Source organism: Tupaia chinensis, unplaced genomic scaffold, assembly GCF_000334495.1.
Source record: "Tupaia chinensis unplaced genomic scaffold, TupChi_1.0 Scaffold000341_1, whole genome shotgun sequence".
Classification (NCBI taxonomy): domain Eukaryota; kingdom Metazoa; phylum Chordata; class Mammalia; order Scandentia; family Tupaiidae; genus Tupaia; species Tupaia belangeri.
The window spans coordinates 3,000,123-3,023,645 of record NW_006159835.1 but is presented as its reverse complement, the minus strand read 5'-3'; the positions used below and the strand labels follow the sequence as shown (position 1 = coordinate 3,023,645).

The following is a 23,523-nucleotide window of genomic DNA, read 5'->3' as shown; positions in this document are numbered from 1 at the left end:
ACAAAAGAAATAAACAAACTTAACTAATAAATAAAAGGTACGAGACGTAACAGGATGTTGGAGGGGAAGGGAGTAAATTCATTTGCCTTTTGAAACCAAATGTTTAATATTTTCATCAATTTGTTCAATACAACTTCAAGTGGGTGCCAACTAGAAGACCAAGCCCAGTAATTCAGAGAGGAAACAATCTTCCAAACCAAAAGGAATAAAGATAATCTTCTTTCACTCCAGCCGTAATACTGGTGGTCATAACAGTGCGAGTCAGCCAGTGTTACCCAGATTATCGAGTGTTAACCTGGCAAGAGAAAAAATTAGGTTTAAACGTCTTAATAAAAAAATTGTTGCTGCAATTAACTAAATTCCTTCAACTTTTACAGATGAAATAAAGGTGTAAGTATAAACAATCACTACCCTGATGACTGACAAACACCAAAAATAAAAACCTTCAGTTACATACCTTTTTGACCTTGTAGGAAAATTAGTTACATACATAATGCTTACCACATCATCAATTTTCAGAATGCTCCGGACAGTCTCAGTTGCTAGGGTTAGAGCACTGACTGAAACCAACAGTGGTTGGACAACCAGTTCTTCCAAAATGTTGGAAATACCACCCTGAAAATCAACACAAGTTGCTTTTTAGTATCTGAAATTACACATTAATAATCACACTATCACCAGCATGCCTCATGACATTTTCAAACCTTATTTTTGCCTGGCCTTGGTACACTATACTAAGACACTCAGCTAAAGCTCTTCTCTACACTATAGGTTACTTGAACTAAAATTCGGGGAGAACTGAATTAACACTGAATTCCTCCAATATTAACTCTAAAACATGTACACCTCAAATATTGATCTAATGAACAGCCTGACAACATGGCCAGTTAGATCCCACACATGGTTGACAGTTCAATTCAGGTCTTTGAAGGACATGTCTCTGCAAGACTGCAATGTGGTCATCCTTCCTGGGGTGATTTTTCACTTTCCCTTTCTGTCTCTCTCCAACGAAGAGCATGTACGTACTCTATAACAAAAACTGAAAAAAAGAAAAAAAAAAATCCTGGCAAAATCAGGTAGATGACCACAGTAGTTAAAAATTTAAGATCTTGGGAACCAGCAGTTAGCGTAATGGCTATGTCACTGGACTCCCACGTAGTCGACCGTGGTTCATGTCCTGGACCTGATGGCTTAAAACTCACGCCAGGTGCGTGTGCATGCGTGCCCAAGATCCCGAGAGGAGACAGGAGGAGGAGGGACTGCAGGGTGACCATCCCCCCTGGGGGGTGATTTCTTGCTTTCTGTCTCTATGTCTCTCTCTGTCGGGCGAGCGCACGTGCCCTATAGCGAAAATCTCTCCAAAAAATATCTTTAAGGTTTAAATCACCTCTAAATTAAAAAAAAAAAAGACTAAATTTTATTTATTCATTCATTCATCTATTTAAAAAAATTACTTTATTTAACTTTCTTCATTGTGCTATCCTGCTTCCCTTTATCTCAGGATTACTGCTAATGGCTGTAATGGGCATCCTTGTCTCCTGTCTTCCCTCCTTAAAATACTCATCACAGCCTAATTCTAGATTTTACCTGATCTTTCTAACTTCAAAGTCCATTATGTTATTAATATATAACCAATGCTCTAAACAGGTTGATTAAGTTCTTTGTCCTGCTCACTTATAAACCCCTGCTCCCCATCTGAAATTTCCTCATCCTCTACTAAACCAAGTTGCTTCTCATAAAGTTTTTCTTAACCAGGTAGTGCCATCCTTTGGAGTTCTGTACCATTTAAGACAATGTCACCTTGGATTATTGTTTTTATCCTATAAGTGTTGTCTCCACAACAAACTATCAGCAACAAAGAGACCGTTATTGCTGTTCTGGGTATTCATCCTACATGAGTGCTACCTGGCCTTCACAACAGGAGCAACCGTTAATATTTACACAGCATATACTTATGCCAATCATGGATCTCAGAGCTTTCTCATTAGTGAGGGATTTAAATCTCACAATGGGTCTACGAAGAATCTATTAATTATCCCAGTTTTACAATTGACAAAACTGAAAAACAGACTAAGTAACTTGCTAAAAACCAGTCAGTAAGTGATGGAATTAATGAACAAAATATTACTTTTCACTAAGCCATCAACATCATCCTTTGTCAATGGCATACATTAATGTGATCAGGTCTCATATATAAGTCCAAGATTATACTATTTTTAATTATAAAGCTTTCAATATTTTTATATTAATCAACATTTTCTGCAATGATTAAAAATCAAATTACCTTTCTGACATTGATGCCTGTAGTTTTTTCTCCATGAGCGTGCCGGTTTCTTAGTTCTGTTACTGTAGAAATAGGATTCAGGCCAGCATTTTCAGCCAGTGTAGATGGAATGACTTCCATAGCATCTGCAAAAGCACGGACGCAGTAGGATTCCATACCACTCAGTGTTCGTGAATATTCAGTTAATCGTAGGGCCAATTCTATTTCTGGGGCACCACCTCCTGCAATAAGAGCTCTGAAATTCACAATTTTTTTTTTTAGTTTATTTTATCCAACAGAAAGCTATTTTTAATAATTCACTATTATGCCTTAAAAATAGTCAAAATTGACATGCTTTTATGTTCAAGACGTTACTTAGTAATGTAACATTTATATTACCTTTTTTTCACTAAACAGCGAATAACACATAGGGCATCATGAATGGAGCGCTCAGCTTCTTCAATCACCAGTTTGTTAGAACCTCGAACAACAATTGTAACTGTTTTTCCAGGGCTTGCACAGCCTGTAATCTTTAGGAAACAAATTCCAAATTATGTATTAGAAGTTAAGAGTTACCAAAAAGACCCAGGCAAATATAAGTTTAATTATAACATTATTACCTTCAGCAGTTTACCAGAACCATTGAGATTGACCTCCTCAGCTATCTCAGCAGAACCCAGCATGTCAGTGGTGAATTGGTCGATATGAGCAACTGGTTTGGTTCCAATTGTCTGAAAAAAACATTCAAGTTCTCAAATCAAGACATTTATTTAATTGATGGACATTTTCACATACATAGATGGTAATACTTTACCTTACAAATGAATTCAATGTCTTCTCTCTCAATATCCTTAACTACCATAATCTTCATTTTGTTCAGAAAATGTAATGCAAGGTCACTGAGAGCATCTCTAAAATATAAAAGAAATGACTATATCATTGCTAGGTTTGAAAAAAAAATTTTGGACTTTGTTTTTTTTTTTTTTTGAGAGGTTTTTGCTATAGGGCGCATGTGTATGCCAGAAAGACAGAGAGCGACAAATCACCTCCCCGTGGCCACACCACAATCCCCTCTCCTCCATTCTCCTCTCAGAATCTTGGGCATGCACGCACAAACGTCTGGCATGAGTTTAAGCCACTGGGTCTGGGACTCAAACAGTCCAGCGACACAGCCATTATGCTAACTGCTGGTCCCAGGATTCGACTGCTTTTTAAGGGTTATTTTACTGTTGTTTAAATGGTCTGTCACATTAGCAAAGCCAAATGCTTTAAATATTTAAGTTTATAAGCTCACATTCTTTTTTCTTTAAATAATTATTTAATTAATTTATAATTTTAATTCCCCAGAGGTGGGGAGAGAAAGTGAGAAAGCAAGCCTCCAGGTCAGGGACTCAGAACTGTTGTTGGCCATGTGAGAGTCTAGCAACTTCACCACTATGCCACCTGCCGGCCCCAAGCTCCACACTCTTAAAAGACAATTCTACTGGAAAAATTTTTTTGGAAAGGTTTTTGCTATAGGGTGTGTACGCTCGCCAGAAAGGTAGAGACAGAGAGAGAGAAATCACCCCCCCAGGGGGAATGGCCATGCCACAATCCCTTCTCCATTATCGTCTCAGGATCTTGGGCGCGCGTGCGCACACACGCACAGAGTGAGTTTAGCCACCAGGTCCAGGACTCAAACCACAGTCGACTACGCAGGAGTCCAGTGACATAGCTATCACGTCAAATGCTACTCCCTCTACTGAAAATTTTTTATCTTCATTCCAATATTAAAAGGTACCCTTCACTCACAGGTACAATAGGTATAGTGAGTGGCTATGGTGCTGGACTCCCACACGGCCCACTGAACCTAGAGTCCTAGACCCAGTGGCTTAAAAATCATGCCAGGGTACCAGAAGATGGTGTAATGATTATGTCACTGAACTCCCATGCAGTCAACTACGATTCAAGTTTCAGCTACAGTAGCTAAAAACTAATGCCAGGCATGTGTGCATATGTGTTCAAGATCCCACGAAGAGTGTGGGAGAGAAGGGAATGTAGTATGGCCACCCCCCCTTTGGAAGTGAATTCTCACTTTCTGTCTCTCTGTCCAGCATGTGTATGTACCCTATAGCAAAAAATCTCTCGAAGGAAGGAAGAAAAGAAAGAAAAAGAGAGAGAGAGAGAAATTATGCTGGGTACACATGTGTGGGTATGTCCAAAATGCTGAAAGGAAAATGCAGAAGGGATGTGGCTTGGTCATCCCCTCTGGAGGGTCATTTATCATTTTCCCTTTTTCTCTCTTTCTAAGTGCATATGCCCTATGGTCAAAAAACCCCAAAAAACCAAAAACACACACACACACACACACACAAAAACAAAAAAACCACCCTAAAAAACAAACAAAATGTACCCATCCTCGGGCCAACAGGTGGCATAGTGGTTAGAGGAAGGTGGCTGACCCACATGGCTGACCTTGCAGGTAAAGTCCCAGATCTGGTGGCTTGAAAAAAAACCACCCTGGGCGCCATGCTTGCCCAAATATCAACAGAATGGAAAAGGGATTGTGGTATGGCCATCACCTCAGGGTGTGTGTGTGTGGGTGATTTCTCAATTTCCTTCTCTCTCTGGCAAACACAGGCACCTTATAGCACATGCGTGCACACACAGTTACTTCCCTCAATGACACTATTTTAGTTTTTTTGCCATAGGGTGCCTGCACTCACATAGAGAGAAGAGAAAGTAATAAATCACCCTCCCAAGGTGGATGGCCATGGCACAATTCCTTCTTCATTTTCCTCTTGCCATTTTGGGTGCACATGCACCCATCATGATTTTTTTCTGGTGAGATAAAAGATCACCATTCTTACTGAGCACATGCAGAAAACTGAAAGTTTATTGATGCTTCTTGAATTTAGAAGTATGATTAAAATTTACATTTTCCCTAAAATTGTATGAAATGATCTAAACACCTTTAGGCATATTTTACTATCTCTGTTGTATGAAAAAGCAAACTGAGTTTTGGGATCAATTTACTCAACATCCACCAGCTATTAACATGACCCGAGATTAGAACCTTGCCTTCCATTTCTTTATTGAGGATAAAACCAAAATGCACAGTACTTTCTGGTATAACATATTAAGTGAATGGGAATGTGCCTATTAGAATAAAACACCAAAGGGAAAAAAGGATTACTTTGGAGATTTCTTTTCCCTTTTCAAGACAGCATCTTCCCATTACAAAACCTTCTTCCCAAGCAGCTGTGACCATGATATTTGTACCACCATATCCAGCTTTTCTTAGGGTGGGCTGGAAATTAATCCTCCCATGTAGCTTCAGTGTGCCAAGGAGCTGCACCTACCAAGGCATGCTACCATGGCTGGACCAGAAATTTTTTGATCTTCAGACTGCAAATAATTTCCCCCAAAAGAATTTTGGTATTTATTTATTTTTTTTAAGAGGTTTTTGCTATAGGGCGCGTATGCTCGCCATACAGAGACAAAGAGATAGAAAGCGAGAAATCACTCCCCAGGGGGGATGGCCATGCCGCACCGCAATCCCTTCTCCTCCATTCTCCTCTCGGGATCTTGGGCACGCACGCAGATGCGCCCGGCGTGAGTTTAAGCCGCCAGGTCTGGGACACAAACCACGGTCGACTACATGGGAGTCCAGCGACATAGCTATTACACTAACTGCTGGTCCCAAGAACTTCGATATTTCAAGGGAAAGAATTTCATAGACCATTAAATATCTTTTAGCTAACAAATTTTAGATCAAACTTAGGATCCTGATCTTACAAAGATTATATTCCCCAGGTTGAAATAATAACAAAAAATGGTGAACCTATTTTTTATTAATCAAAATATTAAAAAGTCTATGAATACGAACCCATTCTAGATTACTGGTGATTTAACCATCTCGAATGTTTCTTTAAAAATTGGTAGTAGAGGACCAGCAGGTGGCATGATGGTTAAGGCGCTGGACACTCCCACATGACCGACCAAAGTTTGAGTCCTGAATCTGGTGGCCTGCTTTCTCACTTCCTCTCTCTCGCTCTCACCCTCTGTCTCTCTCTGATCAAACTAAAAAATAAATGAATGAATAAATAAATAATTATTGGGGTTGGTAGGTGGTGTGGTGATAAAGGTGCTGGACTCCCACATGGCCGACCACGGTTCAAGTCCTGGACCTGGTGGCTTCCTTTTTCACTTTCCCTCTCTCTTTCTCTGTCTCTCTCTGATCAAACTGGAAAATAATAATAAATAAAGTTAAATAAAATAATAGATTTTAAAAAAATGGTAGTAGAGGGAACCAGCAGTTAGCGTAATGGCTATGTCGCTGGAATCCCACGTCGTCCACCGCCCTCAGGGTTTTATTTATTTTTCTTCGCCTCTCTAAAAATGGCTCTTTGGTCTTCCTAGTAGACAATATATTTCCTTTTCAAAACAATCCATTTGAGGGACCAGCAGTTAGCATAATGGCGATGTCACTGGACTCCCATGCAGTCAATTGCGGTTCGAGTCCCAGACCTGGTGGCTTAAACTCATGCAAGGCGCGTGTGCATGCGTGCCCAAGATCCTGAGAGAATGGAGGAGAAGGGATTGCGGTGTGGCCATCCCCCGTCGGGGGTGATTTCTCCCTTTCTGTCTCTCTGTCTCTCTGTCTCTCTGGCAAGCACCCGTGCCCTATAGCAAAACCTCTCCAAAAAAAGAAGAAAAGAAAAAAAGAAGCAGCTAGTAGGGATCCTAACCCAATTATCATTAACAGACAAACAAAATAAACAGCCCCACACCTTAGGATAGACTTCTGTATGAGAAGAACATTACATCCTGTTTTTTTGATTTGCTTCACTAAATTTAAAATATAGGCTCTTTCTTCTCGCAGCACTCGGTCCATCTGGGCATAGTCGGAAACTACTATTTGGTTATCCATCTGTTTGGGGACAAAAGTAATAATTTGCACTATAAAAGACTCAGTGAGAAAAGACATTTAAAGTGAAAATGCTAAAGGAAATTAAATGAAAGTAAAGTATATCAAGAAAAAATAAATAAGATCAAAATATCGTGTACAGTGTAAAGTCAACCCAAATCACACCAAACAATAAATTATAAAGGCATAAGTAAGGGTTTGGAAAGAAACATACAGGCACCAAACTTAAGTCTTTTACTTTTGACTATATCCGTTTATGTCTTTTAAAAATGTTTTGCAAGTACATTTTTGACAATCACAAAATTTAATTATCTTGTTTCCTGAATGTCAATCTTATACACACAAACAGAATATGTAGTACATAAATTTCATGTGTATCCTTTTCGTTCTACAGGTTATTATAAAAATGGTACACTGAGAAGACTTGTTTTTATCAAAGACATAAACAATATTTAACTTCTGTCTGAGCTAAACCTTTGAGAATCAAACTACTAAACAGGAAACCTGTTAGTTATAATGCAAAATGAGAGCAGATCTGACTTAGGTACCAACCAAACCTATTAGAGAATGGCACCTTTAACTAAAAGATATGGGAATACATAAGTAAAAGACAATTTCTCTGTATCAGTTTAATACTTATAATCTAAAATTCCATTTGTACAAATGTAGAAAAGATCTGTAAGCTGCTGGCTGGGTGAAGCTACAATCTGGGGGCTGGAAAATTAAGATTAGGTCCATGTGCACATACGCCCACAATCTTGACACGATGGATAAATAGAGAAGGGACTGCAGTGTGACCACATGCCTTTCCCCCACCCCCAAGCAAGCTATAATCTGAGAATTCCATGTATGCAATAATTTATTTTTATTCCATACATATCCCTAGTTGTTTTTGTAATCTGTGAAATAAGTCAGCATTCAATTTCAAGTAACAGCTAATTAAGGCTATAGATTTGTTTTACTTGTGGTACCAACACTTTCTATTTTTGTCTCAATTCTACTAATTCTTTGATCTATGCTTTTCACTTACTAATATCAGTTCATCACCAATTTCACCTTTTTTATAATTATTAAGTTTTTTTTTTTTTTGGCCACAGGGCATGTGAGCTAACTGGAGAAAGACAAAGAGAGAAAGTGAGAAATCATCCCCTGGGGGGATGGCCATGCTGCAATCCCCTCTCCATTCTCCTCTTGGGATTTTGGGCATGTACAAATGCACTTAGTGTATTTTCCAAGACTCCAGGTTCAGGACTTAAAACTACATACTCGGCCACGTGGGATTCAGGGCCTTAACGACCATGTCATCTGGCTGGCCTAGTATCAGAATTTTTTATTTTTACTAAGCAAGTATCTGCATTATTAGAAAGAAAAACATAAGCACAAAACAAATTTCACTTTGATTCTACTTACATCTGTTTTGGGAGCAGATAAGCAAAACTGAATGAGCCCAATCTTAGCTTTTTCAACTCTGGTTATGCCAGAATTTGCCACTTTTTGAGTGAGAACCAGACCTTCCACCAACTCGCAGTCATCAATTGTCCCACTAAGAAAAAAGGTAAGAGATAGTTAAGGGGCAGAAATCTCCTAGTTGAATAAACTGCTAACAGATTTTAAAAATCACCAGTTCAATCAAATGTGCTTTAGCTTCCCTCTTATTAGTACCCCATTCGTAGACCTCTTTCATCCAGTACTGCCATAACATCAGAAAGGAGACAAAGCAAAACAAGGAAGCTTTGTGACTTTTACCTATTTTCCCCTTAACCTTATTTTTGCTAAGTTATGCTCATTTTCAAACTTTTATTATTAAATTTAAAATTAGAGATGCTTACCCAAGCTTCTTAACTATTTTAATATCTCTAAGATCTACACTGGTAGCTGTGGCTGGGTCAATCACTTTCATCACTGCATTTACACTCATTGGAGAAAGCAGACTTGAATACTGAGATACAACCTAGAATTAAAAATAAAAGTTAACTTTATAGAAAAATTTTCTTAATTTTTCAATGACAAGACAGTCAAGGACATTTAGTGACTTTTTTGGGTGATGTGAAATGGCAAGTGGTGAAAGGATAACATTAAGAAATTCCATAAAACTGCCTTTTGCACTCAGAATGTCAGTCACGGAGGGTTCAAAATAAAAATATACTTGCTTTTATTAATATAGTGATCACAACTGTCAAGATTACTAATAGCCTGGGACCAGCACTTAGTGTAATGGCTATGTTGCTGGACTCCCATGTAGTTGACCACAGTTCGCGTCCCGGACTCGGTGGCTTAAAACTCACGCATGTGCATGCGTGCCTAAGATCCAGAGAAGAGAATGGAGGACAAAGGATTGCGGTGTGGCCATCCCCTCTGTGGGGTGACTTCTCGCTATCTCTCTGTCTGGCGAGTGCACGCGCCCTATAGCAATAATCTCTTCAAAAAAAAAAAAAATTACCAATAGCCTTATAGAAAATTAAAATTAAAAAAAAAAATCTATTTAAGTGGAAGTTTTATATATAACATGAAAGTGTGACAAAGTATTAGTATTATATACATGCACCCCTAATACTGAGGAGCTGATGACAATAGCTGTTGGCTAATTTTTATTATATATTACATGCCAGGGAGTGGCTTTACTACTTTATATACATTAATTCATTTAATCTTTAGATGACAAAATTAAAACATTAAGTCATTTACCCAATTCATATAGCTTAGTCAAATGGTAGAGCCAACACTGAACACAATCCATCTGGGCTCTTCGATTGATGCTTGCAACCATTATGTTAAACTATTTGTATTAGTTCTGGGGACATTCAATGATATCACTCAGTGTCACTAATACCATCTAGCTTTCCACTTAACATGCAAAGAAAATGTATAGCTTTTTTTTGATAGAGGGTATGTGTGCTCAATAGAAAAAGACAGATGGAAAGCAAGAGGAGAGGGAGAAAGCATCCTTAATGGGGAATGGTCAAGCCAAAATCTCTTCTCATTACTCTACATTGTTAGGATCGAGGACATGCATGCACATGTGCTTGGCGTGTTTTAGAAGCTGCCAGGTCCAGGACTCAAATTACAAGGCAGCCATATGGAACTCATTTAACTACCAGGCTGTGGGCTAGCCTGAACATATGGGTCTTAAAATCGATAAGAAGGGACAGCCAGTGAGTGGCACAGTGGTAACACAATGTTCTGTGATGCTGAGTCCACATGGGAATGTCCCATGTTCATTTCCTGAGGTCTACCTCTACACATTAGGCATACACATGTGCTCCTATGGTCTTGGTGGCTAAGGCTAGGGGGTAGATCACAATATGAAGATCCTATTAGGGATGCCTATTTCTCTCTCTCACATGGGAAAAAATACAAACAAGAAAAAAACAAAACTGATGAAAAGGAAAAAGAACTGACAGATGAGGGAGATGATACAGGACACAAAACAGAATGTGACAAGAGTGCCCGAGAAATTCAGAAGTACATGATTGCTTTACATTTGATAACTAGAAAAGCAATACAGGTATTAGTTAAGAGATGAACCATGGATGGGCAACTTATTCTAAGTTCAAATCTCAGTTCCATTTAAGGGGCCTTGGATAAATTACTTGACTAGATCTATTCTCCCATTTGTAAAATGGGGATATGACTATGTATCTTAAAGCCTAGGAAAGACAAATATAAAAAATTTACTATAATAATAAAGCACATTAAATATTCAATAAAAAGTAGCTGTATTGTCAGACATTTTATGGGAGTCTTTCTGATTTAGGAGATGGAAAGATTTCTAGCAGGTAACTTATACTAAATTATGTAGCTTTATCAAAATTCACTGACTTGAAAAGCCACAAATAGATACGGCACATATTATTCTAATTCCCTAGCTTGTTAGCCTTATAGCTCATTTCACCTCATAACCTTACTCAAATCAATTCACTTACACAAATTACTTCAGTTACTTTCAGACTTAATATCTGAAAACCATACAGTAACGAGAATCACAGCATAAGAGTAACACACTGTAATTTCTATCTTCACAGCCAGTGCTCCTCTCACCTTTGAGTTCAATGAAGTGGTTGCACTATTTAACAAGGTTTCTCTGTCACTCAGTTCCACAGGTCGAGACATGTCAGTCAAGATCTCAATTCCCTTTTCCAAAGCCTTCTGGAATGACTCGGAAATTATAGTTGGATGAATTCCTGTCATTTGTGGAAAATCTAGTTATTTAATTATAATTGATAAACTATACATTTGACACAACTTAAAATTTTTCTTATTAAAAATGTCAAAGCACCCTAAAATTTTACTATTTATTGCAAACTAACTTATACTTCAGTAAATAAAACAGCTTAAGTAAGCTAACTGATAATCATGGCTAATAACTGCCGTTTACTTTGAAAAACATCAATCGTATCCTCATGTGTTAGGTGATACAAGGTTAAATATTAATTTTATACTTTTCAAACATCACAAATTGGGGCCAGCAGTTGGCATAATTGCTATTTCGCTGGACTCCCATGTAGTCGACTGAGGTTTGAGTCCCGGATCCAGTAGCTTAAACTAACACCAGGCATGTGTGCGTGGGTGCCCAAGAGAAACATCACGAGTTTATGTAATAGGTATAGTAATTAGTCATTACTATGACTAAACACTATTTATCAAAGGAAGAATCCTTACTTCCTCTCCCAAATCACCTTTCTCATTTAGAGTCTAGTAGTGATACCACCACCAATCCTATTTGACAAGCAAGATCCTGAGCCAGCCGGTAGCATGTTAGTTAAGGCAGCTGAATTCCACAAGGACTATGAGATTCAAGTCCTGAACTCAGCAGCCTGAAAAATGCACTGGGTCCATGTGCACGTGTGCTCCATATCTCAAAAGGAGAAATGGACGATTACAGCATGACCCATGGGGCGGGGGGTTCTTTCTCCTCTCTCCCACCCCAATCTCCAGCAAGCACAAGTGCCCGTCAGCCAAAAAGAAAGCAAAATCCTGTGACATTTCAAAGAGAAGGCTGACAGATATCAGAAGAAAACCTTTTGATTTGTATTATAAACACAGAAGAATACAAAAACGTGAGAATTCCTGATAAAAAGTTTCAAGTCAGGACCAGCAGATGGCTTGGTGGTTAAGGTGCTGGACACTCCCATATAGCCAACCACAGTTCTAATCCAGGACCTGGTGGTTTGCTTTCTTACTTTCTCTCTCTCTGTGAGTCTCTCTCTCCAAATTAAAATAATAAGTAAATAAAATGAAATAAATAGTTTTGGGGGCCGGCAAGTGGCATGGTGGTTAAAGACGCTGGATTCGTACACAGCCAACTGCGGTTTGAGTCCTGGACCTAGAGGCTTGCTTTCTTGCTTTCCCTTTCTGTCTGTCTCTGTCTGGTCAAAAAAAAAAAAAAAAGGAATTAAATAAATAAATAATTCTTAAAGGAAAAAAAGTTTAAGTCATTACATTAAATCTTAAATCCAGTATCATTTAAGCATAGGCTGGTTTGGGTGACCAGCAGATGGTATGATTACGTCACTGAACTCCTATGCAACTGACTGCAGTTCGAGTCCCAGACCCAGGGGCTTAAAGCTCACACTGGGGACGTGTATTAGCATGCTCAAAATCCTGAGAGGAGACTAGAGGAGAAAGGACTGCAGCATGGCCACCCTCTCTTGGGGGCGATTTCTCACTTTCTGTCTCTGTCTCTCACTGAGCACACGTACCCTATAGCAAAAGTATTTCTTTTAAAATAACAACAACAAAAGGTTGGTTTGGGGCAGCAAATGGCGTGGTGGTTGAGGTGGTGGATCTCACATAGCCAACTCTGTGGTCTGAGTCACAGCCTCGGCAGTTTGAAAAACACATCAGGTGTCTCTGTCATGTGTGCCCGAAATCCCAAGAGGAGAATGGGAAAGGAATGTGGCATGGCCAACCCCCTATGTCACTATCCCTCTCAGTTTCTCTCTCCTGTGAGTCGACACACCTCATGCCCAAAAACAAAACAAAATAAAAAAGTTGGATTTTCTTCTAGTTTTTCAAAAACATTTGTCTTTATTTGGTTAATAAAGCACATCTCACCTTTTTGAAGAAGTTTGGTACAGGAATCTAAAAGAGAGCCAGCAATAATGACTACTGATGTGGTGCCATCTCCTGCTTCTATATCTTGGGCCTTGGAAAGCTCCACCAACTATAGGAACAAACACAAGCCAAGCTATTCAGTAAGAAACATGAGAACCTGGTAACATCTAATTCAAACCACATCAGTATCACAAAAACAGAATTTGAAGATTCAACATCAGTCTTTAATCCTTACTTGTTGTTTACTTGGGGCTTCATTTAAAAATGAAGACAGACACATTTGTGGTATACAGAATTCTACTTACAAACATTTCCATAAGAGGCAATATAGATTTTGGTTCAGATTGTGGAATGTAAACTTGCTTCCCCCCACCCAGCTACTCAAAACGAAAATTCCTAAATCCCTATTAAAAACCTTAAATGTTACATCATAGGTAACCTGCAGACTTGGAAGCTTTGAATTGGGGTATACCAGATGAAAACAGAGTATTAGTTTAAGAGTCCTTTGTCAAGTTTATCTGATCCAATGTGAACATGATCTGACTCATTTAAAAAGTCACCTTTGCAGGGACCAGCAGTTGGCGTAATGGCTATGTCACTGGACTCCCATGAAGTCAACTGCGGTTCGAGTCCTGGACCCGTGGCTTAAACTCACACCAGGTACGTGTGCATGTGTGCCCAAGATCCTAAGAGGAGAATGAAGGAGAAGAGACAGTGGCGTGGCCACACACACTCCCCACACACCAGGGGGTGATTTCTTGCTTTCCGTCTCTCTGTCTTTCTGGGGAGCACAGGCATTCTATAGCAAAAACCTCTTAAAAAAAAAAAAAGTCACCTTTGCATAATTAAAAGACAAAGAATCACTTTCTAAGGGGGGGTGTGTGGCTGGGAATGTCATATAATAGCATGTGGCTGATCCTGATTTGAGTCCCGGACCTGGTGGCTTGCATTCTCACTTTCCCTCTTTCTGATCATATTTTTTTAAAAAATGATAAATAAAACTAAATAAATAAAATCTCTTTCTAAGCATCTTTTGCTACGATGGTGAATTCTTACTCAACACCAACTAGCATATCATTATGCTCCTTAGTTAAATAGTAATGAAATAAACTTGAGGGCAAATTCTGACACTATTTTGCACATTTTTTTCTTTCAACAACCATTAAACTAATAATCTATACTAAAAAAGGTATCATTTATGCTTTTATCTCCTTCTTCCTCAACTGTATGGCACATTTCTATGGACAAGGAAACTTGATATATGTTTATTATATTACACTGTAAAGTATAATGCTAAACATATAATACACCCCAAGAATATGCCTGCTTAACATAGTTTTTATCAGGCTTAAGTATCATATGATCAAATAAATAAATTCAACTATCAAATATCAAGCAATGCACTTTATTAAAAAAATAAAAAGGGACCAGGGGACCAGCAGGTGGCGTGGTAGTTAAGGCTCTGCATGGTTTAAGTCCTGGACCTGGCAACTTGCTTTCTCACTCCACCCCCACCCCATGTCTCTCTCTGGTCAAATTAAAATAAAATCAATGAATAAATAAAATTAAAGTAATTCTTAAAATAATTTTTAAAAAGGGACCAGCAGATGGTATAATAACATCACTGGACTCCCACATGACCAACCGTGGTTCAAATCCCAGGCCTGGAGGCTTCAAACTCAGGCTGGGCATGTATATGTGTGTGCATGCCCAGTATCTCAAGAGGAGAATGGAGAAGGACTGCAGCATGGCCGTGCCTTGTGGGGGGTGATTTCTCCCTCTGACCTGTAGCAGAAATCTCTCTAAAAACAACAAAAACCCTCACCTAAAATTATACTTACCATTCTAGCTGCTGGATGTAACACTTGCATTTGTTTCAGAATAGTAGCTCCGTCATTGGTAATGGTCACATCACCTTTTCCATCTTGAATCTGGGAAAATTTATTTTTAGTTATATTTAAATGTGACACACTAGAAGTTCTATTAAATCTTAATAATTTGCACTGGAGAATTTGTTTGTATAGTGCTTAATTTCAAATTCTTTTTCCTTATGTTAGTATAATAATTTAAGACTATGCAATTGAAGTTCAAACAAACAAAAAACAAAAAAATCTGGCTTTGTTCTAGGGTACTTTTAAAGATAAGGAATCCAGACACCATCCCCTTTCCCCCCAAAACAAAGGAAAGATTACAAAAAGGATGACTCTCATTCTTGTTTCATATTAATAACCAGAAACACAGTATTTCTATTTTTTCCAACAAGCACCACGCAAGTGATAAATTCAATTATTACACTCAACACAGTTAAGTTGGTTTGCAGTACCCTAAAAAAGAGCAACATTATTAGGAGGGATACAATTTAGAGTATCTGGGGAAATAATCATCTAAATGTCCAGATAATACTCCATATTCTCTTAGCTTTCATTTTGGTTGTTAGCTGGCATGTCATTCAACAGTTACTAGAATGCATTTGTTTGATGCTATAGTCAATCAAGCAGAAGTTGAAATCCCACAGACCCATGTTAGGACACCACAGGATCACTGAACACATCCTGACACCTGGACTCACTATACTTTCCACCTAACTACACAGTAGCAACTACTACTCTACATGTACTCTGTTTAAAGAGCATTAAAAAACAAACAAAATATGAACTATACTGGGTTGTCAGAAAAATAATGACGTATTTTTCCTTTTTCTATGTAAAAACGCATCATCACTTTTCTGATAATCCAATATTAGCCATGTTCATTCTACAGTAAGCTCTACCTCCTCTGAACTCTTAAGGTACCTAACAATTTTTACACAGCACATCTTAACCCTCTATCATGACCTAGTAGTGTAAATAGTAGTATACCGTAGGTATTGAATGATTCAGCTTTTTACCATTTTATCCATTCCTTTTGGTCCAAGGCTTGTTCTAATAGCATCAGCAACCGCTATAAACAAAAAGGGGGTGGGAAGAGACAAAATTAAGTCTTTAAATAGCAAAATATGTCTTCTCAAATGATCATTTTGTCCTTTTAGGATATAATGAACAGTTCACTATGCCCACTAAAGAAAATGAATTGCCTTAACAGCTACTAGAAATGGATGGTTTTATTACTTTTAAATGTATGACATTCCACTTTTCTTGTTAACATTGCTATACATGGGCCAGCCTGTAGCCTGGTAGTTAAGGAGCTGGATCCCACATGCTTGGTTGTGTAGTTCAAGCCTTGGACCTGATGGCTTGATAAACATGCTAGGGGTGTGTGTGCAAGCCCAAGTCCCAAAAGGAGGCAAGGATGGAGAAAAAGGGACTGTGGCAAGACCATTCCCAAGGGAGAATGCCTTCTTCCTCTGTGAATGCATGCACCCAGTGGCACAGTAAGAAAAAAAAAAGTTGTTATACATAGTATTTGTATCCTCCCTATGACAGAATACATTTTGAGGATTTACCTAGTCATCCCTTAAATATCTAAAAGGTACAATGTACTTATAAGCTCCGATTACATTATTTCCTCCATTCCTTTAATGGACAGGAGCAATAGTATAGGAAAAGCAGTCAATAGTACAGGCTAGACTTTCTAACATACTATGTAATTCACTCACTTGTTTAATCTGAGAGCAAAACCTTTTTGTTCACTAATTTAAACACGGCATATAGATAGCCAGTAAAAATAAACATTTGGCTAGCTGTTGGCATAGTGGTGGAGGTGGCTGGATCATACATGGTCTACTGTACAATTCAAGTCCTGGATCTGGCAGCTTGATAAACATGCCAACAGTATGTATGTAGATACTCAAAATCCCAAGAGAAGGGACTGCAGTGTGGCCATCCTTCTTAGGTAGGTGATTTTCTTTCTTTCCCTTATGGGTGTGCTCATCCACAGCAAAATTATAAACATCTGACCACCAACTTACCCATTGACAAAAAGCAATCAACGAAACAAAATCTATAAGCAAAACAAACTTCAAATCCTCAGATCACATGGCTTTTAGTCACTATTATCAGTACATTATGAAACACTTCTGGATATGCAGCCTACAATTCCAAAAGTTATATTCTTATTTATCTAAGTTAATATTTCTCTGTCCAGCAGGGGACATGGTGATTGAGGTGCTGGACTCCCACATGGTCAACCCCAGTTCAAGTCCCAGATCTGGAGGCTTGCTTTCTCACTTCCTCTCTCTGTCCCAATTAAAATAAATTAATAAAGTTAAATAAAATTAATTAAAAAAAAATCAAAGAATGAAAATTAGGTGCCTTTTTTTTTTTTAAATTTAAGAGAGCTTTTTGCTATATGGCATGTTAAGACAGAAAAAGACGGAGGAAAAGTGAGAACTCACCTCACAAGAGGGATGGCCATGAAGCAATCCCTTCTTCTCCATTCTTCTCTTGAGATTTTGGGCATGCATACACATGTCCCCAGTGTGAGTTTCAAGACTTTGGGTCTATAACTCAAACCACAGTGGGCCATGTGGGAGCCCAGAGCCTCAACCACTATACCACCTGCTGCCCACTAAAGTTATGTTCTTATAAATTGTCCAAAAGAATATTCCTATTTTATCAATTGACTTATTTTATTTATTATTATTTTCCAGTTTGATCAGGGAGAGACAGAGAAAGAGGGAGGAGGAAAACGAGAAAGCAAGCCACGAGGTCCAGGACTCAACCGCAGTCCGCCACATGGGGAGTCCAGCACCTTTAACCACCATACCATCTGATAGCCTCTCATCAATTGACTTATAATTATTTTCTAAGAGAAACTGGAATTGACGAACAATACTTTATACCCTCTTCTTTAAGAAGTCCAAGACAAAAGATTTAATTGTCCATGGAGGAGGGGAGCGAGTTCTCACTTTTCCTCTTTGTCTCTCTCCAGTAAGTACATGCCAAAACATCTTTAAAAAAAAAAATTAAGTGCAGATTCTTGTAGGTTTTTTTTCTACAGGGCACGTGCACTCGTCAGACACAGAGAGAGACAGAGAGATAGAAAGCAAGAAATCACCCCCCAGAGGGGATGGCCATGCTGCAATCCCTTCTCCTCCATTCTCCTCTCAGGATCTCGGGCACGCACAAACACGCGCCCAGGGTGAGTTTTAAGCCACCGGGTCCAGGACGTGAACCGCAGTTGACAACATGGGAGTCCAGCAACATAGCCATTACGCTAACTGCTGGTCCTGAGATTCTTATAATTTTGAAACTATATTTGATCTGATTATTTTGTAACTGGTTTACTTTAATTATCCAGTCAGAACAAACTGTTGAGTGATTTTAGTGGATACACATGGCCATGGTTCTACAAGAGGAACTCACTCACTCACTCACTATTTTTTTTTTTAAAGGAATGACTTCATTTTATTTATTTCACTTAATTTGCTATAGGGCACATGTGCTCACCAGAGAGTGAAATAAAAAGTGAGAAAGAGGCCTCCAGGTCCAGGTCAAACTGGAGATGACCATGAGGGAGTCCAGCACCTTAACTACCACACCAGCTGGCACTGGCACTTACTTTGAAATGCCTTTAAAAGAAAAAAGAAAAAGAAAAAAAAAAGGTTTTTGCCACAGGACACATGAGCTCACTAGAGAGAAAGAGAAAGTGAGAAATCACCCCCTAGGGAGATTGCCCTTCTCCATTCTCCTCTCAGGATTTTCAGAAAACTTGCATACACGCCCAGCATAATTTTCAAGCCACTGAGTCCAAGGCTCGAACTGTGACCAGACATGTAGGAGTCCAGCACCTTAACCACTACACCATCTGCTTTTTAAAGATAAGGGCATTATTTAAGGACATAACTTAAGGGCATTCTTAATGTAAATTCCTCTTGTGGAACCCAATACACAAATAGAGTTCATATTTATATTTCATGTATCTTTAGAAGTGTCTAAAGTTCAAAATACGATGGGGCACAAAGTAGCATCTGTTAAATAACTCATGCTGAATAGTACTAGAATTACTACTAACTTGTGTGTGGTTCTGCTCATCAATAACAAATGGTACCATTATCTTTTTGATAATACTAGAAAAAAACTGGGTTCCAGAATTAAACTGAAGATAAACCTGGCAGCAGTTTTCCCTCAATCATTTTGTAGGGTGTTTACTTGAAAACACTAGTATTCTCCCTCTCTTCTGAGCTCTCAGCACTTAAGATACATAGGGTCAGGACCAGCAGGTGGCATAATGGCTGAGGCGCTGGACAATCCAATGTGGCTGAACACAGTTCCCAGACCTGGCGGCTTGCTTTCTCACGTTCACTCTCTCTGATCAAATTAAAAAATAAATGAATGAATAAATCAAATTAAATAATTAAAATAATAGATACATGGGGTCATATAATTTCTTCTTCCTTTTTTTTTTTTTTAAAGGACTTTAGGATTTTGCCTTAGGGTACACACACTCACTGGAGAGAGACAGTGAGAATTCAGAAATCTGACCCCCACCATGGTGGTGGGGGGATGGCCATTAGGCAATCCATTCTCTTCCTGGGATACTGAAAGGTGGGACCTGGGACCAGATGAAGTGATGGTTCTATCACTGGACTCCTAGGTATTTGACTGCGGTTTGAATCCCGGACCCAAAGGTTTGAAACGCACATCAGGCGTGTATGCCCAAAATCCCAAGAGGAGAATGGAGAAGGGACTGTGGCCTGGCTATCCCACTGGGGGTGATTTCTTAGTCTCTTGCACTATATAGCAAAAAAAATCTAAAGAAAAAAAAGAAAAGAAAAGAAAAAAAAAAGGCCAACAAAAAAGAAAGGTGGGACCTTGGAGGAGATTAGGATTAAAGTTATTAGGGCGAGGTCCTCACAATTAAACTTGGTGGATTTAAAAGAAGAAGCAAGAGACACACTTACGCATGGGTCAACAGGTGGCATAGAGATTAAGGCAGCTAGATCCCACACAGCCAATTCTGCAGTTTGAGTCTTGGACCTAGCAGCTTAAATATCATGGGAAGGGGAGACCAGCAGGTGGTGTGGTGGTTAGAGCGCTGGACATTCCCATATGGCCAAACACAGTTAGAATCCCAGACCTGGTGGCTTGTCCCCCGCCCCCCATTTCTCTGGCAAAACTCATGTGAAAATAAATAAATAAATCATTCTTTTAAAAAAAAAATCATGGCAGGGAGGGCCAGCATAGCAACTATGTCATTGGACTCACACATGGCGGACAGTGGTTTGAGTCTTGGGCCTGGTGGCTTGAAACTCATGCACAGCACATGTGCGTGCCTGCCCAAGATTTCAGGGAGGAGAAAGGTTTGTAACATGGCCATCACCCAGTGAGTGATTTCTCACTTTCACTGCGTCTGTCTCTCTACTGTGAGCGCACACACCCCAAACCTCTCAAAAGGAAAAGAAAATCAAGCCAGGCATGTATGTGTGTATGCCCAAAATCCCCAGAGCAGAGTGGAGAAGTGACTGTTGCATGTCCAATCTTACCCCCTCTGTGGTTTCCTTCTGTCTCTGGGCCAAGACACATCTACACAGATGTCCTCTACCATAACGTAATGCAGCCAAAAGACCCACATTGGTTGTAGCCCCTGAACCTTCAAACCATAAGCTGAAAAAATTTCTTTTCCTTTTTGAGAGATTTTTTTGCCATACGGTGTTGTGCGCTCATCAGAGACAGAAAAGGAAAAAAATCACACCCCCCAGGGGTATGGCCATCAGGCAATCCTTTCTCCTCCATTCTCCTCTTGGAATTTTGGGCACATGCACCCTGTGTGAGTTTTAGGTAGGCAGGTTCAGGACTCAAGTCACAGTCAACTACACGGGAGTCCAGTGACATAACCATTACATCATCGGCTAGCCCCACGCTGAATAAATTTCTATTTTTATAAATCGCCCAGTTCCAGTACTTTCTGCTATTAAAAAAAAAGAACGAATTAGAACAGGGCAGATGCAGAAAGAATTTAAATTTCTTATTTTGTATTAATATCTCCCTTTCTAAAAAAATCAAACACATTATATATTTTGGTCACCTAAATAGTCCCAGAATTTATCTTTCAACATCCTGTTCCTAATATAAGAAATCTAAGCATCAGCTATGCTCCTCAGACCAGTGGTCCTCAAGCTTTACAGCAACTGAATTAAATTAAATAACTCATTTTTTAAATATTTTACATATATATATATTTATATATATATATACACACACACACACACACAAACACAAGAGGTTTTCGCTATTGCGCTCGCCAGACAGAGAGAGACATAGAGACAAAGTGAGAAATCACCCCCCAGGGGGGATGGTCACGCCACAATCCCTTCTCCTCCATTCTCCTCTAGGGATCTTGGGTACGCGCACACACACGCGCCCGACTTGAGTTCTAAGCCACCGGGTCAGGGACGTGAACCACGGTCGACTACGTGGGAGTTCAGCGACACAGCCATTACGCTAACTGCTGGTTCCTGAACGTGTATTTATATATTTCAATTTGACCAGAGAGGGACAGAGTGAGACAGGCAATGAGTAAGCTGCCAATTCTAGGACTCAAACCAGTTGACACATGGGAGTCCAGTGCCCTTAACCACCGCGACCTGCCAGTCCCAGTGTACTTATCTTTTAGCATCACCACAATCAGAGTCACAAGAATAAGGTGAAATTTACACATGGGTCTTTCCACATTTTTTTTCACAACTACTCTACAGATTAGCTATTACTCTACTCTAGTGAAAAACAATCTAAGGCTGGGAGAGAGTAACCCAATGTTCAAAGGCACCAAACCCTTCAACAGCATCAACTTAACTTTCCAATCTCATTTGTAAATAAATTTTGTTCTCCAACCAAAATGAAATGCTTACTCTATTCAATATATACAAAGGCAAGATCCTTGCTCTCGCTTTTCTTTACAGATTTTTCTATCTCTTAGTATCTTCAACTCCAACACGAAAACATTTCCCTAAATTTTGCAAGTAAAGAAATTTTGGCAGTTAGCATAATGGCTATGTCGCTGGACTCCCATGTAGTTAGGTTCGCGTCCCGGACCCGGTGGCTTAAAACTCCTTGGGCCGGCAGGGGGCACGGAGACCAGCAGGTGGCATGGTGGTTAAGGATGCTGGAGTCCCACATGGCCGACCGTGGTTCGAGTCCTGGACCTGGCGGCTTGCTTTCTCACTTTCTCTCTCTCTCTCCTCTCCCTCTCTGGTCAAATTTAAATAAACAAATAAAAAAATAATAAATGAAGTTAAACAAAATAATTTTTTTAAAAGAAATTTTGGCTGACAGATTAAAAACGGGAGGCCACGAACTAATAGAAGCAATACAACGCAAGCTCAGGTCTTGATTTCCACTATGTGCCACACCGTTCCACAGAACCAGTAAACTGCTTCCTGATTTGCTTGTTTACACAATCAAAATTAAACAGTGCACGTTTCCATAATTATTCAAAAACAAGACAAATCGGTTCCTTACATACATTTCAGTACAAAAGACCGCGCCCCAATTTAAATATGCAGTTTATTCAATTCTTCTCAAAACTTAGAACAGCATTTTTATTAGAATAACAAAGGTGAAAAATACTGTGTATGTATTATACAAATGAATCAAAAACTGGTAGGGACCGCTGCATGCAGTCCTGGGCAATTTTAGACTCAACTGCTTTCGGCTCCATGTGATGAATAACGCACAAGCCGTAACGTTAAAGTATAGGTGACTAAAACAAGAATGTGGAGGGTCCCAAAGCCTCCATACTCCGGGTCCGGAGTTATCGGCAGAAAACAGCTGTCTACTGGGAAGACAAAAGGGAACCAGCAGAAAGAGGGAATGGGCCATACCACCCACGACCAGGGTAAGAGAGGAGAGCCCGACTCTGTGGTACTCGGGGCAGTCCGGGGGAGCGATACCTTTGGCCGCGGATATGTTGCTGAAGCGGATCTGGGCCGGCTTGTCGCGGGCCTGATAGGCGCCTTTCCCCCGGCCGAGGGCCCTTTCCGGCGCCCGCCGGCAGCTCCGGCTGGCGCCCCGCTCCGGGGTGCCACGTTCTCGGGCATGATAAAGTGAGCTGGGTCCGCGAGGACTCGGGAAGGACGGATGGACGCGGATTTCGGTCCACCGTGGGGTAACGGTACGAGTTCACCGCTTTCACGAACCTTCCAGAAAGCGACACCGACGGCGGGCGGAGACGGAGGCGGAGAGGGGGCTTAGCTGGAGACGCGTCGCCGATGTGACGTAGGAGGCTGTCCGCCGCGTGCCGGGCGAGGTGGTGGCGGGCGGGAAACGCCGGGCTTTTTGGTTGTCAGCCTGGGCGCTGGAGTTGAAGAGCATATTGGGGCGCTTTCACACGAGGCAGCAATAACAACGCGCAATTTTAA

The 23,523-nt window shown here is 39.9% G+C and overlaps 1 protein-coding gene across 1 annotated transcript; it reads right to left on the bottom strand.

The window, feature by feature from the left end:
* Window positions 1–77: 77 nt before the first annotated feature.
* CCT4 (chaperonin containing TCP1 subunit 4) lies at window positions 78–23,356 on the bottom strand. Its single transcript, XM_014589218.2, is given in 15 exon segments — window positions 78–295; window positions 502–615; window positions 2,285–2,519; window positions 2,663–2,793; window positions 2,884–2,994; window positions 3,078–3,174; window positions 7,036–7,175; window positions 8,583–8,715; window positions 9,002–9,123; window positions 11,211–11,353; window positions 13,227–13,335; window positions 15,068–15,157; window positions 16,114–16,166; window positions 23,056–23,149; window positions 23,152–23,356. Coding segments are annotated over 15 exon segments (1,638 nt in total). The 5' UTR covers window positions 23,203–23,356; the 3' UTR covers window positions 78–280.
* Window positions 23,357–23,523: the final 167 nt, after the last annotated feature.